Genomic DNA, 15,808 nt, shown 5'->3' on the forward strand with positions numbered 1-15,808 from the left:
AAAGCAAAGCAAGCAAAGCAGAGCGAAGAGGAGTGAAGTGAAGCAAAGCGGAGCGGAGCGGAGAGGAGCTGCCCTGCCCTGCCCTGCCGCCACTATAGCTGCAGGGCTTGGGACTATCATCCACGGCCGCTACCATACCGAGACAGAGAGGCTCCAGCCGGGGAAGACACCACAACCCTTCACGCCGGTACGAGGGAGCAGTCTACAGGCCGGGGGGGCCACGGACAGGCGGCCCAGGGAAGGTAGTAGGTCTCCAGGACTAAGCAGGGTGAGACCACTCCTTACAGGGTCCCTGGGTCGGGGGCCCGGGGAAGAGGGCGGGACCGGGTCCCCCCTCCCCCTGCACTCCCCTCCCCGCCGCACCACTGGCACAGCCGCTGAAGCGCAGGATCCACAGGGCAGGACAGGCACACCCTGCCACACTGGTGTCAGAAGTGGGATTCAGCATGCGCAGCGGCTAGAGAGAGGGAGAAGGAGAGAGAAAAAAAAAAAAAAAAAAAAAAACCCCAGGAGGGTGGGGGACTTTTCCTTTCTTCCCCTCCTCACCACAATGGATGACGTGGTAAAGGCACTCATACAAGCCACGGCGGCCCAGCAGGAGGCCACCCGGGCCCAGATGGCCACCCAGCAAGAATCACTGCGGCTTCAGCAAGAGACTAATCAGTTGTTGATCAGCCAGGCCAACCAGGACCGGGCCCTTTTGCGAGAAGTAGTGGCCCAGCTGAGGACCCTGGCCTCTCAAACCCCAGGGCCGGATGGGGCGCGAACACTACGTGCCACCGGCTATCTGCAGAAGATGACTGGGGAGGACGATTTGGAGGCGTACCTCCTTACTTTTGAGCGGGTTGCCGCACGTGAGGCTTGGCCCCAGGCTCAGTGGGCTGGTATTCTCGCCCCCTTCCTGAGTGGAGAAGCCCAGAAGGCCTATTATGACCTACCCGCGGCGGCGGCGGCGGACTATGCCCAGTTAAAAGCAGAAATCCTGGCTCGGTCGGGGTAACGACAGCCGTGCGGGCCCAGAGGTACCACGACTGGAAATTCCAGGAGGGCAAGGCTCTGCGGTCGCAACTATTTGACCTCGTCCACCTCGCCCAGAAGTGGCTGCAACCAGAGGTCCACCGGCCGGAGAAGGTCCTGGAGATCCTGGTTATCGACCGGTATATGAGGGGGCTGCCGGCCGACCTCCGCGCTTGGGTAGGGCAGAATGACCCCTCATCTTATGACGACTTGGTTGCACTAGTAGAGAGGCAGGTAACGGCCAGGGGTCTCACCCGGCCAGTCGGAGGGGACTTGCCCCGGGTCAGACGACCCGCCCCAGTTCTGGGGGTCCGGACGCCCGAGAACCCGGCAGGGACCAGGTGGAAAGCGAAGGGGACTGAGGGCCCACCGGAGGCCACCAAGGGACGGGGTGATGCAGGCAAGGAGGACAGAGCTAGACCCCCTAGCCCAAAGAACAAAGGGGTGTCTAGAGCCCCCTACCGCTGCTATGCGTGTGGGGAGTGGGGACACATAGCTGCCCAATGTCCCAACACCGAAGAACCCATGCAGTGCAACCTGGGAACCTGGCCGGACTCCTGTAGCCTAATCCACCTCGTAGGGGTTGCCCTAACCCCCCACAGATACACGAGGCCGGTGAAGCTGAACGGAGTCAAGACCCTGGCACTGGTGGATTCTGGGAGTGCCATTACGCTCATCTCGGGAAGATTGGTGAAGCACAGCCAATTAGCACAAGCTAAACGCACGGGGGTGACATGTGTCCATGGGTCCGTAAGCTACTACCCCACCATCCCAGTGAACATTGAAGTTCAGGGGGTGTCACCAGAGTGACAGCAGGAGTGGTCCCTAGGCTCCCATACCCAGTTCTTATAGGAAGAGACTTTCCGGGCTTTGGGACCCTCCTTCCCCCAGAGGGGCCCGGGGGAGGGGAGGAACCTGAAACCCCCGGGCGGGCCCTCCCCTGTGAGGACCACCCCCCGATGTTCTCTGAGATCGCCCAGGATCTATTTCTAGCCCCAGGGAAGGGCCGAAAGACCCGGGCCGAAAGGAGGACGGCTAAGGCTTTGGGCACAAGAATCCTGGCCCAGGGGCTAAAGCCCGCCATGGTAGGCAGACAGACCCGGGCGACAGCTAGAGAAACAGCCCAGAGCGAAGAAGGCCCTGAAGCGGACACTGAGCCGAGTCGCACAGAACCGGAAGCTGGGGTAGAAACCGGTCCCTTGGAGCTGGGACAACTAGGAACAGTGCGAGAGAACTTCGGTCGAGACCAGGCCGGTGACCCAAGATATGTCAACGCCAGGACAGAAGTGGCCGAGATCGATGGAGTCCCAGTGGAGGGAAGAGCTCGAGGCCCGGGGCCCTACTTTCTGGTAAAGGGGGACCTGCTGTATAGGGCCACGGAGATAAGCGGGGAGCGGGTGTTACAGCTCCTGGTGCCGCGGAAGCATCAAAATGCCGTGCTGAGCTTAGCCCACAGCCACCTCTTTGGGGGGCACTTGGGTGTAGAAAAGACCCTGGCCCGAATCCTGAGGAGGTTCTTTTGGCCAGGTATACACGAGGAAGTTCGGCGCTATTGCGCCACCTGCCCCGAATGCCAATTACACAGCCCCCAGCCTCATTTGCGGGCCCCTTTAGTGCCCCTACCCATCATTGAAATCCCATTCGAGCGTATTGCTATGGACCTAGTGGGGCCCTTGGAGAAAACAGCCAGGGGGCACCAACACATACTCGTTGTCCTCGATTATGCTACCAGGTATCCAGAAGCCGTTCCCTTGCGGAATACCACTTCTAAAGCGATCGCAACAGAGTTAGTGAAGATTTTCGCCCGGGTGGGGCTGCCCAAAGAGATACTAACGGATCAAGGGACCCCATTTATGTCGAAGCTAATGAAGGACTTGTGCACTCTCCTACGGGTGCGGGCCCTACGGACCTCCGTCTATCACCCCCAGACGGATGGTCTGGTGGAGAGGTTTAATAGGACTCTCAAGGCCATGATCAAGAAGGTGGTGAGCCGAGATGGCAAGGACTGGGATACCCTGTTGCCGTACCTTATGTTCGCCATTCGCGAGGTTCCCCAGGCCTCCACGGGGTTCTCCCCCTTCGAACTACTGTACGGGCGTCACCCCCGGGGCATCTTGGACATAGCCAGAGAAACCTGGGAGGAGGAGCCCACCCCGGGAAGGAATGTTATTGATCATGTACTCCAGATGAGGGATCGGATAGCCCGAGTGACCCCCATTGTGCGGGAACATTTAGAGAAAGCCCAGAGGGCCCAACAGGTCCACTATAATCGCCACGCCATGGTTCGACGATTCCAGCCAGGAGACCAGGTGATGATCCTCGTACCTACCGCTGAGAGCAAACTGTTGGCCCAGTGGCAGGGGCCCTATGAGGTGGTCGAGCCTGTGGGAGAGACCAACTATAAAGTACGGCAACCAGGGCGCCGGAAGCAAGAGCAGATCTACCACATTAACTTATTAAAACCATGGAGGGCCCGAGAAGCATGTATGACCTTCACCCAGGAGGTAAGCGCGCCTGAACAAGTGAAGATATCCCCTGATCTAACGCCAAACCAAAAGGCCGAGGCAGCAGAGATGGTAGCCCGGAACCAAGATGTCTTCACGACTAGCCCAGGCCGAACAACGGAGGTCTTTCACCACATCGTCACCAGCCCTGGGGCGAGGGTTACGATGAGACCCTATCGAGTACCCGAGGCCAAAAGAAAGGAGATTAAGGCTGAGGTCAAAAAGATGTTGGAGATGGGGGTCATAGAAGAGTCCCATAGTCAGTGGTGTAGCCCAATTGTGCTAGTACCGAAGCCAGACGGCACTACGAGATTCTGCAACGACTTCCGCCGGCTAAACGAGGTATCTCGGTTCGACGCATACCCCATGCCTCGTATAGATGAGCTTGTGGACCAAGTGGGCAAGGCCCGATTTCTGACTACCTTAGATCTGACCAAGGGATACTGGCAAATCCCACTAGCTACAGAGGCAAAGGAAAAGACGGCATTTTCAACACCAGATGGATTGTTCCAGTATACGGTCCTTCCCTTCGGATTACATGGGGCCCCAGCCACCTTCCAGCGCCTAATGGACAAGCTGTTACGCCCTCATGCTGACTATGCCGCTGCGTATCTGGACGACATAGTCATTCATACCCCAGATTGGGAGACACATCTGAGGAAGGTGGAAGGGGTACTGCACACTTTGAGGCGGGCTGGCCTCACCGCAAATCCCGCCAAATGTGCCATTGGTCTAGCCGAGGCTAGATACCTCGGATACATCGTAGGGCGGGGCACAGTAAGACCCCAGCTCAACAAACTGGAAGCCATCCAGGATTGGCCTCGGCCCAACCGAAAGAAGCAGGTCCGAGCATTTTTAGGGGTGGTAGGGTACTACCGACGGTTCATCCCCCATTTCGCCTCCAGAGCCAGCCCCCTGACGGACCTTATCAAGGCCCGGGGCCCGGACATGGTACGATGGACCGCAGGGGCAGAGGAAGCCTTCGCAGACTTACGGACGGCCCTCTGCAATAACCCCGTACTCCTTGCTCCTGACTTTACAAAGGAATTTATTCTGCAGACCGACGCCTCAGAAGTGGGGCTGGGGGCGGTCCTGTCGCAGATGGTAGGTGACGAAGAACATCCCATTATGTACCTCAGTAGGAAGCTCCTCCCAAGGGAGCAGAGGTATGCAGTAGTGGAGAGGGAGTGCCTCGCCGTCAAGTGGGCTATGGAGGCACTCCGTTACTACCTGCTGGGACGCCACTTTACGCTGGTGACCGATCACGCGCCCCTCCAGTGGATGCAGCGGAACAGGGAGAAAAATGCGCGGGTGACCCGGTGGTTCTTGTCCCTCCAACCTTTCCGGTTCACCATACAGCACAGGGCAGGACGTCGCCACGGGAATGCTGATGGTCTGTCCCGGGTCCACTGTCTGACGTCCCAAGTTGCCCAACCCTGGGGGCTTGAGCAGGGGGGGAGGATGTGTGACAGGGCCAGACCGCAGGGCTATGAAAGGGTACTGGAAGGCATGTATATTAGCCCCAGGCTCCATAAAGCCCTCTTCCCTGGGTAACCCAGCTGGGGCTAATTGAAGACAGTTGGGCCAATTAGGCCACCTGGAGCCTATCAAAGAAGCTGCCCCGGCAGTTAAAAGCCTCCATTTCAGGCAGGCCAAGGAGGCTGAAAGGGAGTTAACAGCCAGAGGAGAGGAGGCAGAGCAAAGCAAAGCAAGCAAAGCAGAGCGAAGAGGAGTGAAGTGAAGCAAAGCGGAGCGGAGCGGAGAGGAGCTGCCCTGCCCTGCCCTGCCGCCACTATAGCTGCAGGGCTTGGGACTATCATCCACGGCCGCTACCATACCGAGACAGAGAGGCTCCAGCCGGGGAAGACACCACAACCCTTCACGCCGGTACGAGGGAGCAGTCTACAGGCCGGGGGGCCACGGACAGGCGGCCCAGGGAAGGTAGTAGGTCTCCAGGACTAAGCAGGGTGAGACCACTCCTTACAGGGTCCCTGGGTCGGGGGCCCGGGGAAGAGGGCGGGACCGGGTCCCCCCCTCCCCCTGCACTCCCCTCCCCGCCGCACCACTGGCACAGCCGCTGAAGCGCAGGATCCACAGGGCAGGACAGGCACACCCTGCCACAGTACCTAAATACATTTAAAAATCTGGCTCTTATTTTTTCCCCGCTCAGACCAGTTGTATGGCCATATATAACTCTACTGGCTTTGAATGAGTCACTCTTGATTTCCAGCCAGAGTGAGAACAGAAACAGTTTTATCAGCTGTATCAATCCAATAAGATCTTCTGATATCACAAGAAATTGCTTCTTTTGTGTCCTAGATCACTAAAAGCCAGGACTTAATACACTAAGACTTGGTAGATGATGATGAGTGTGGAATAAAACCCTAGATAAATATTCAGTGTGGCCAGTTCTCATGACTTTACTTTGCACATTTTGTGATATTTGGCGTTTTTTCCCTTAAAACCCAACTCCTAGAAAGTTGTTACCTGATAATCTCTGCTTTCATTATAAATACAAGTTTGTAAACAACATAGCTGCAAAGAAAAGCTTGAAAATGTGAACTCTAAAGGGTCAAAAGACAAATAAAAACACCCCAGAAAATTTATTTTTAAAAAAGTTCATGATTTTTAAATGAATTGCATGATTTTTGAGGCCTGATTCAAAAGTTTGAACACCTGGGTTAACAGTATAGGCTACGTAAGAATTAGCACTAAGTTTCCATCCCATTTAGGTGTCTTGGTAGTAGTAGCAGTTTATTCGGAAGACTGCCTCTCTGCTATTGACCTTCCCAGCAGTGAGATCATCCGGAATATTCTTGCTAACATTCCCCATATTTGAACGCTGGGATCTGGAGATTTGGCACAATCCTGGGCAGTACATGACTCCTGCCCTTGGGGAGGCTGGACAGGGGGGCACCAGCACTCGGACCATAGCCCCGTCCTTTGCTCCACCCCCTCCCGTGAGGCTCCGCCCCACTCCCGCTTGACTCCCTCCCTTGAGGCCCCCTGCTTCGTCTACTTTCCCTGCACATGTGCACTCCTCCCTCCCTCACCAGTCCTCCCGCAGCTCGCACACTCACTGCCACCCGCCCCCCCAGCGGGCCGGTGCACGAGGGCTGCTCAGTGCCACCAACACCTGCTTCTTGCTGAGGCCGCTGCCCCTGGGCCCAGATTGGCCAATCCATCCCCCTTTCGCTTCAGAGGGCTAGATCCAGCTGCCCGCCCCTCCTCCATGGACATGCGCAGTGCGGCCAGCTGGCTGCATGCCGCCTTTGCTGCCCCGCCGCTTTGCAACCTGTGGCCCGCCCAGGGGCCAAGTCAGCCACTGCGCCTGCGCAACTTCCTCCTGTCCCCTCTCCCCAGTGAGCAGCACTCTCCCTGGGCTTTGGGGGGGCCAAGTGGGAGCCTGGGGTGGAATATGGGTGGATCATGGGCAGGACCGAGGGGTGGAGCAGGAGCTTCCACGGTGGCTGTTTGAGGAGGCTTAGCCTCCCCAAGCCCCTTATACCTGCCCGCCCATGGGCACGATCACTCTTTATTTGTATTGCAGTAGTGTCTAGAAGCTAGGACTGGTTGAAAGCTTTCCCTTAGGGCTGTTCTTTGACCAAAAAAAAAGAGGTTTTGACTAAACCAAATTCTTCACAAAAAGTGGCTATTTTTCATCTTTCTGTTGAAAAACTGAATGTCCTAAAACCAAATTGTTTTGCTTTGGAAATGCCGCTGGGGTGTCTTAGGAGAGTTGTAGTTTAGGTGCCTCCTGCTCCCATTCTGCTGTGCTCCCCATCTGACTTCATCTCCCATCATGCACCATGGCCATACAACCCCATGATGCATGTCTCCTCTCATAAGAGGAAACCATGGTGCATCTCAGGGGTAGTCCAACCAGGCAGCCCCGACTATAAAGGACAACGGGACCCTGAGACACCCAAACTACAACTCTCATGTAGCACTGCAGCAGCATTTCAGAATCTACTCCAGTTCTCTATTGCGAAAACAGACACTTGTAACCCACGTAAGTCATGCTGCTTAATGCACTACAGGAAGGTGCTCAGAGGTTACAGTGATGGACTCAGTATAAAAACCTATTCAGGATAGAATAGAATTATGAGGTCATCTTTCCTCTCCAATTGTTCCTTTCGTTATTCTAATCCTTCCAATCAGAGGAGGGCCTTCAGTGGTGGAATTTTCTCTCTCTCTCAGTCTGCCAAAGCTTGGTTTTGTTTTGTTTTTTAAACATTCAAGGCATGTTGCAAACCTTATCTATTCACTCAGGTTTTTGCTGGATGGTGGTCGCTTGAGAAGACTGAGTTTAATTTGCAGATGTGAAGGAATTTATTTAAGTGGATTTTTAGTCAATTTTATGCCTTGTTAATTGATGTTTTTATCATTTTTGTACGTGCCCAGAGCAGGTCTGTGCTGGATGCATTTTTAATCATGTGAAGAAAAAATAAAATAACATGAACAACCCCTAGTTGAGAGTTCGGTCCCAGTGTGAATGGTGTTGTATGTAAAAATTGACATGGATTCTTTGGAGATTGTTGATTGTTCCAAAGATCTGGTCTGGAAAGTAGAAGGATCTTTCCTCTTCAAACAAAGCAGATGCTAACAACCTTAGGGAATACATTCTGCTCATTCTTGGTGGTGTGCTTTTCATTCCCAATTTCTGCGAGCTCTGAATACACAGAAATAAAGATATGGAAGATGTTCAAAGGATTTCCTTTGGTGGACGTGGCTAGGAGCCTTTTCAAGGTTTCTCATTGGGAAACGGCATCCAACGGGACAAAATATTGTAGCATCTAGTTGCTTCCTCTTCCTTACAAAGATGGCTGATGAGTAGAAGGGAGCTGAGTTGACCATGAATCTAGAAGTATTTGGAACTTCTCCTAGGTGGGGGTGACAATTTTATGGCCCTCTGTGTTTGCTGTCAATTTTGGTACCTTTTTCTCCCCGGAGCCACTAACTCTATAGACATCAGATTTCAACAGATTCAGTGCTGGGAATGCAAGTAAGTGATGGCAACAGAATCAAAGGGTCCAGACCTATCCAGCCATAGTCCCTAATCTTCCAAAACCTATTCAATAGATGGTGACGTGCATCCACACATTGAAACAATTCTCATAGGTTTGTAAGACCAGAAGGAACCATTCTGACGATCCAGTCTGATCTCCTGCACAACAAACAATTTCATTCAGTAGTTCCTGCATCAAACCCATCATTTCTGTTTGAGTTATAGCCTGTCTTTTAGAAAGACTTTGCACAGCTGCGGATTATTAGACATTATTAGAGGTAGCTGTAAATATAATTACAATAGCAACCCAGGGTTGGGTAAAAATCGAGTAAGGAACTCAAGATTTGGCTCAGACCCAAAGCTCTCTTAAGAAGCCATATACCAACAGCACATGGTCAGCTAGTAGGGGTGCAATTTAATCAAACTCTTAGGGAAGCATTGAAGTAAGTCAGTCAAGAAAGGAACTTTGCGTCTATTTCACCCCTGCTGTGTTTACTTCTCTATATGCCTTTTTTTTTTTTGGCCGACAAAACACAAATTAATTCCCAGCCAGATCCTAGATTTGGAATGCGTTGACATCCCCCCTGAGGTCTGAATGGTTTGAAGTTGCCTTTGTTTGAATACAAGCTGAATTGATATCAAAAGCTATCATTGGGAATTTCCCTCCATAATTCCATTTCCTTCAGCTGCACAGTCCCCGGATTTTGCACTCTAAGAACATTCTCAAGATTTTTATAAAAATATCCTTCATTTCTATGTATCCAGGGCTTGTCCTTTTTGTTCTTGTTGTCGTTTCCCTTTAAATGTGTTTGTCTTCTGATTTCTCACCTTCAGTTCCTTGCTGTCTTTCCCGTGTCGCTAGCTGCTTTTCAGAAATTTCTCTATTTTTTATCCGCTTCCTTTTTTCCTTTTTTGTTCTTTGATGGCTGCTGTGGGGGGGCTAAGGTTGGAATTTAGTCAGCCGGTTCTGCTCTGCTGCCTGTTTAAGAAAAGGCCTCTGACTCCCTGGACAGTAAATAATTCTGTAACTCCTCTGCCTGTCTCTTAGCTTGCTTTCTTCCCATCCACCCCGCCCAGAGATTTGCACTGCTGCTACAACATCGTCTCATTATTCCATGGAAGTGTATTGCTACTGCTGACCTTTCTGCTCACCCACTTCTCATGCTCTGCAAACCACCTTGCTACCGGTATGCAGCATGTGGTATAACTGCAATCCCTAAAGACAGACTTCCCATTCTAAGAGGTTATCGACCCCTAGCATAATGCCTTCTCTTTTCTTGATAACATCTGTTGAATGGGTGATACCTTCTTGAGATTTCATCTGGCACAGACTATGGTTTGAAAGCCTAAATTCGCATCTAAAATTCCAAGCACTTGCAGAAACATACCAGCAATTGAACAGATGCTGACAGTCTTCTTGAGTGAAATGTAAACAAAAGCTAGCAAAGGGTTAAAGAGAAACTCTGGGAGACTGAACAGTTAGTAGCAGGGTGAGCTTGGGGAGTTCAGATCTTCCTAAAGTGTCTCCCCTCTCAATATGAGGAAATATGAATTTGTGATTAAGGCAGCTGGGAGATCTGGATTCAATTCCTAGCTCTGCCACAGACTCCCTGTGTGACCATAGGCAAATCATTTAACCTAGGTGCCTCAGTTTCCATTGTGTAAAATGGGCTTCTTTGTCTGCCTTATCTGTTGAGACTGTAAGCTCTCTGGAAATGGGACTGTCTTCTACGTACTGTGTTTATGTGCAGTAATGGGCCGCCAGCCTCTACCGCAGTACAAAATACTAGAATTTGGATCTGAATGTCATAGCTGGGCCCTGTCTTTATAATGGGGCTGAATCAAAACCTTTGATCCATAAACTCCTGAAATGCTGAAGAAGCCAAGATTTGGATTTCGCAGCTCAGATCCATTGCTAGTCCATGTGCAGCAAATGACTTCACTGATTCCTTCTAAGACTATGTGAGAGGCAAGGATTTGACAGTAAAGGTGAGTAATTCAGGGACAATTATTGTAAACGTTAACTATCAAATAACCTGGTGCATGCACATTCAGTGTTGTGTTGTATTCTTGTGCCTTTTGAAGAAACACACTCACCTCTATGCACTTTGATCTTTTGTACTTTCTAGTAACATTTTAAAGGAAGATACTGCATGTTCTATTATAACCCAGCACACTTAGCCAATAAGAACAACAGAAATAAAATGGCATGGATGGAAAACTAAACATCTCAGATAACATGAACAAAATAAAGGCAACATTCCCAGAGCTCCCCAGCTTGCAGCCAAAGGGAGTACGTAATACACGTGTCTGTAGTAACCAGGAGTTATTCCCTCCTTTGTCCGACCGTTGTGAAATGAGTTAGTGAGTCTCAATCAGATCCCAGTGTCAAAACAATGTCCTACACTTCCATAGCCATAGGCGGCACTAATTGACATCTTTGGGTATGTCTCCACTGCGGGCTCTGTGGCGATCAATGCAGTGGGATCGATTGAATGGGTCGTGTAGACCCAGTCAATTGTTCACAAATGGCCTCTCCAGTTGACGCCGGTAATCCACCTCCCCAAAAGGAGTAATGCTGTATCGATGGGAGAGCGTTTCCCGTTGACGCAGTGCCATGAAGACACCATAATATGTCAGCATACGCGTGTTGATGGGAGATACGCAAGCTACATTATGTAATGTACATAACGTAGGTTGCGTATCTCCCGTTGACTGCCGGCAACAGTGTAGATCAGGCCTTAGGTGGTAGTCTCAGCAGAAAGATCAAGATTGAAAGAGTAAGCCAGAAAGCAGTGCATATGCATCGGGAATCCATTAAAGGGCAGTGTGGGCAATCTTGCATTACTCCTCATTTTACTTCACCTGATGTATTGTCAAGTGATTTAATGGTTGCTTTCATTTTAACCTATTTCTTTTCTTTTACATTGAAAGGCACAGATCCTATCCCAGTCCAGCACTCCCTGGAGCAATAGCAGTCTGAACCTTTCCATTGATTTCCAAGGGCCAAAAGCACTTTCAAAGTGGTCCAATAATTTTCACGGGAACAGTATATTGTCTTAGTTTTCCATCGGTCTACAGTCTTTTTCTGTGGCCAACTTCCCAGTCAACACAACTGATCTTGGGCCCTGATTCTGCAAAATAATTAAGTGCGTGCTTATTGTTAGATATGTGCTGAAGTCCATGGGATTGAAGCAACACTTCAATTTAAACACGTGGTTGATTTCTTTGCTGAATAGGAATGTGATTAAACTTGTGCTTAAGTAGTTTGCTGAATCAGGATCTTTGTGCAGAATCAATATATAGTAAGTGGCACTGACAATGGAAAAGACCATTAAGTTAAAGAGTAAGAGATGAAGCAGCAAAAGTGATGGGCCTTTAAAAATCACCCCCCTGTATCAAGATAAGAACCTTTACCACCCTCCCTCTGTTCCTCCACCAAAGCCAGGCACCCCCAGAAAGAGCCTCGTCGTACAACTCGAAGGATGAGTTAACAGTTAAAATCACAAATACAACAGGGCCCAAGTGCAGCAAAAGTATAAGGTGAAAGGGGAAAACCAGCTCTTCTTACATCTCCAACTCCCACAGCTACACTCAGTCCTCATGTCTCTGTACACCTCGCTCTTATATTGGTCTGAAGGGAAATGAATCTCTTCCTCACAGCTATCCCCCTGCCTTACTACCCCCCACAAATCCCTGGCTTGGGGCAGCCAGCTCTGCTTCTCCTTCTAGCTATAGGGAGAAGGTTAGTCTTTTCCCTACCAGCATCTGGACAGGGTCTGTCCATTCACATAACTGCCAGGAGCCTTCATATGAGGAAGTTGTACGCATCACAGAGAATAAGCTATTTATGTTTTGTTTCACATGTCTGTGTAACCCACTAGGTGGTGTTTATTTGTTCCCCTATGCGCCTGTTTCACAGAGGATGTAAGTGCTGTTACAACAATCAGAGTCAGAGCCTATTTCTTTCCCTTTTTCTTTTTCTTTTTCTTTCTTTCTTTCTTTCTTTCTTTCTTTCTTTCTTTCTTTCTTTCTTTCTTTCTTCTATTTCTTACCCCTCACACAGCTATATCTGTAACTGCATTTATTCACAGATGTATATATTTATATATACGCAGAAAATACAGCTGTGTGTCTATGCACATATACACAGATGCATGTGCACACAAATATATATGCATATATAAATACAGATATACATACATATAGAAATATTTTAATTGCTAATGTAGTCACAGGAAATAAATCTTCACATTATTCACTATTACTTGTTACCCACCGGTGGCTTTTTTAAATTCTGTCAAACAATCTCAGCTCTCTAGAAAAAGCAACACCAGAAAATGCAGTAGTGGCAGGTCAAAAAGAAAAGACAACAAGAGAAAGGATGTTGCTTTGGTAGAACGCAGCCTTAGTATTTGTTTTGAGCGTGTGCGTCTCTTTAGCAGGCTAATTTGAAACTGAAGCATTGTCGCATAAGTTAAAATGGGTAGAAATGGTTTTAGAAATGGATTAAATATCAATTTGAAGTTAACAATCTAAGAATGGACCAAATCCATAGAGATGAATGGAACAAGCTTCAAAAGACACATTTCACAATGGACAGCATTCAGAATTAGGAGGTGAATTTGCTATTGATTCTGTGATGCCACGGAGGTAGTCCCATTATTGCTTAAAAACATGTGATAACCTGACACTGCTCTCTTTTTTGTATAATGTCTCTTCACCCTCCCCCCCCAACTCCTGCTCCTTCCTCTTCTTTTCATCCTTATTGACTCCTTCAGGGAATGAAACTGAGTCAAGAGAAATTGAGCTGAAAAATCAAGCAAAACCTTCTAGCGATCACATCCGTTATTTTGTGGCGTGATCTCCCAAGAGCAGAAATGGTCGGAGCCCTGCTGAGTCATTTAAAAGTACTCTAGAAAATATACTGGAAGAAATAGCCCAGCACTGGGATGGAACAGAAGAGCTAAAGAATTGTTTTCCACTTCTGATTTCTATGACTCTGCGCCTACCTGTGTCACAAACTATTCCACAGTTTAGGAAAAACAATACAATGTAGAGTCTGCTAAAGCTTTTGCTTTAACCTCAAACCTTGTCAGTCCTAGACTCCCATCGAATCATGTGTAGTGACTTGATACAGAGACGCATTCCCAGGAAGGTGAAACAGAGATGTTCATTGCTAACTTTAGATACACATTTCTCAGGTTCAGTAAAATTGTGGTCACTAAAGGCTCTCTTCTATTTATATAATAGTTAAGGCTATACTTGAATCACGGATGATCTTTAAATCATTGCGGCTGAGATGCGGACAAGACATGGAAAATCACGGAAAAGTAATAATGGACTTTTATTAATAGTGGTAATTTGGAAAAGCCAGAATAGACCTATTTGTTTTTTAAAGAAACGTTGGAATGTAAACACTCAAGTATTGTGTTATGCCTGCTAATTTTTTTGATAACCAGATATTTTGCTGCAACTTTATTACATTAATTTTTTTAAAAGTGACCGGTACACTATAAAATTCAGAAGACTAAAAGTCTTAACACCACTGCTGTAGAAATCGAGTTCAGTCACTTTAGCTTTTTACATTTTACAAGCATTGAATGCTAGTGCAGTACTAACTGCTTATGCACAATGTAGGCAAAACTGTAGACTGAGCAAAGTAAGCTAATTAAAATCAAAATTGCAGTGGAAGCCTAATCAAGCAGGATACGCAATTTCTGCAATATCGCAAATGAAGTAGGGCTTTAATAATAGTATCTATCTGTCTACTGCTGTTTATCGTATTTCTTTGTCTGGGCAATTGCAGCTGTCATCATCACCAAGGTACATGAGCATCTCTGCCCAATATTTGTTCCTAACATCAAAGGACACTATTGGGAGTCATGCATGCGCCTACTTGGCCATCAGCAGCATAACACTCTTTTGCACAGGACAAAGAGCCAGGAGACATAAGTTCAATTTATGGCTCTCCTGCAGTTGCCTTGTGTATCTGTAGGCAAATTATTTTCCTCTAGTGTGTCTAGAGGTGGTTGGAAAATGGCAGATCATATTATTTTAATGCAATTTTTTTCCAGTTTTTTTTAACCCAAAAAATCAGTTTTCAAAACCCCCAAATATTTTGTGTAGGTATTTTTCTGGAAAAACAGGAAAGTTTCTGCCCAAAATTTTGCTTTTGAATAAAAGGTCATTTTTCACTGAAGAAAAAAAAACTTAGGAAAATAGTCAACCAGCTCTCCTAGCCACATAAACCCTTGTTTATGCAAGCAAATAAACAGACTGAATTTTAGAAGTGCTGAGCATCTGCTGCTCCTATTGAAATCAATGGGAAATTTGCGGAAGTAAGGGCTTCAGGATTTTGCCCAGTGTTTGGGATTCTTGGATATAAGGTACTAAAGAATTGCCAACTAATATTTATTATTATTATTTTGGCTCCTCCTAAGTGTCAAGTCTTGATATCACAGATGTAGCAGATATTCCCAGTCTTCGCTGAGCTCTGTGCTGGCATGTGCTCTAGTGTATTTAGTTCTGTGGCTAATTGGCTGAGGCTACAACAGTGACTTGCTGTTGATTAGGTATAATTGAAAGCGGAGAGCATGCATGCGTTATCACAGTGTTTTAAGCGTAAGCACAGTAGATGCCACAGCTGACTGCACTGCATGCTGATGCCAGCTTGGGTTCAATCTCAAGCCAGAAAACATGGCCTTTACAAATACACAAACAAAACAGGCTAATACTGAACATATCTCAAGAGGAAAATGTGCTTAATATTTTCCCCCATTTGCTCTCATCAAGGATCTTAATAAGTCCCTTTCAAGGGCAAAATATTCTACTTCCGCTCCCTGTGTCTCTGCAGCAGGCAGGTCTCTGTCTCTTTGTAATCTTCCAAAGTCATTATGTGTTAGTGACTTCCATATCTTCGATGTGCTGCAGTACATTTCTTCAGCCAGGGATCTTTGCTGTCTTTCTGATTCTATCTTTGTGACGACAGTAGTTTTAGCCTTACAATGAGATTCCTGTGATTAAAATAGGTTTCGTTTTAGTTAGTACCCTGCATATGAGTGGATTCCCATGTGTGCTGGCTAAATGGCAGTTAAGACTTAATAATCGAGTTTCTTTGGTAGCATTATATAACTAAGGCTTGGTTTACACTGCCAACTTGTGTCGGTATAACTACGTGGCTCAGGGGTGTGGGAAATCCACACCACTGAGAAATGTAGTTATACCGACCTAACCCCATGTATAGACAGTGTTTTGTTGATGGGAGGATATCTCCTGT

General features: G+C 48.1%; 1 protein-coding gene across 1 annotated transcript; it reads left to right on the plus strand.

Moving 5' to 3' along the window:
• Nucleotides 1–550: 550 nt before the first annotated feature.
• On the plus strand, nt 551–3,110 carry LOC137146028 (SCAN domain-containing protein 3-like; the record flags this gene model as incomplete). Its single annotated transcript, XM_067537094.1, has 3 exons — nt 551–854; nt 1,007–1,251; nt 1,998–3,110. Coding segments are annotated over exons 1-3 (1,662 nt in total), but the record flags the coding sequence as incomplete, so codon positions are not given.
• Nucleotides 3,111–15,808: the final 12,698 nt, after the last annotated feature.

The sequence above is a fragment of the Emydura macquarii genome, unplaced genomic scaffold, assembly GCF_026122565.2.
Source record: "Emydura macquarii macquarii isolate MOO-44397 ecotype Brisbane River unplaced genomic scaffold, CSIRO-AGI_Emac_v2 contig_3692, whole genome shotgun sequence".
In the NCBI taxonomy this organism is placed as follows: domain Eukaryota; kingdom Metazoa; phylum Chordata; order Testudines; family Chelidae; genus Emydura; species Emydura macquarii.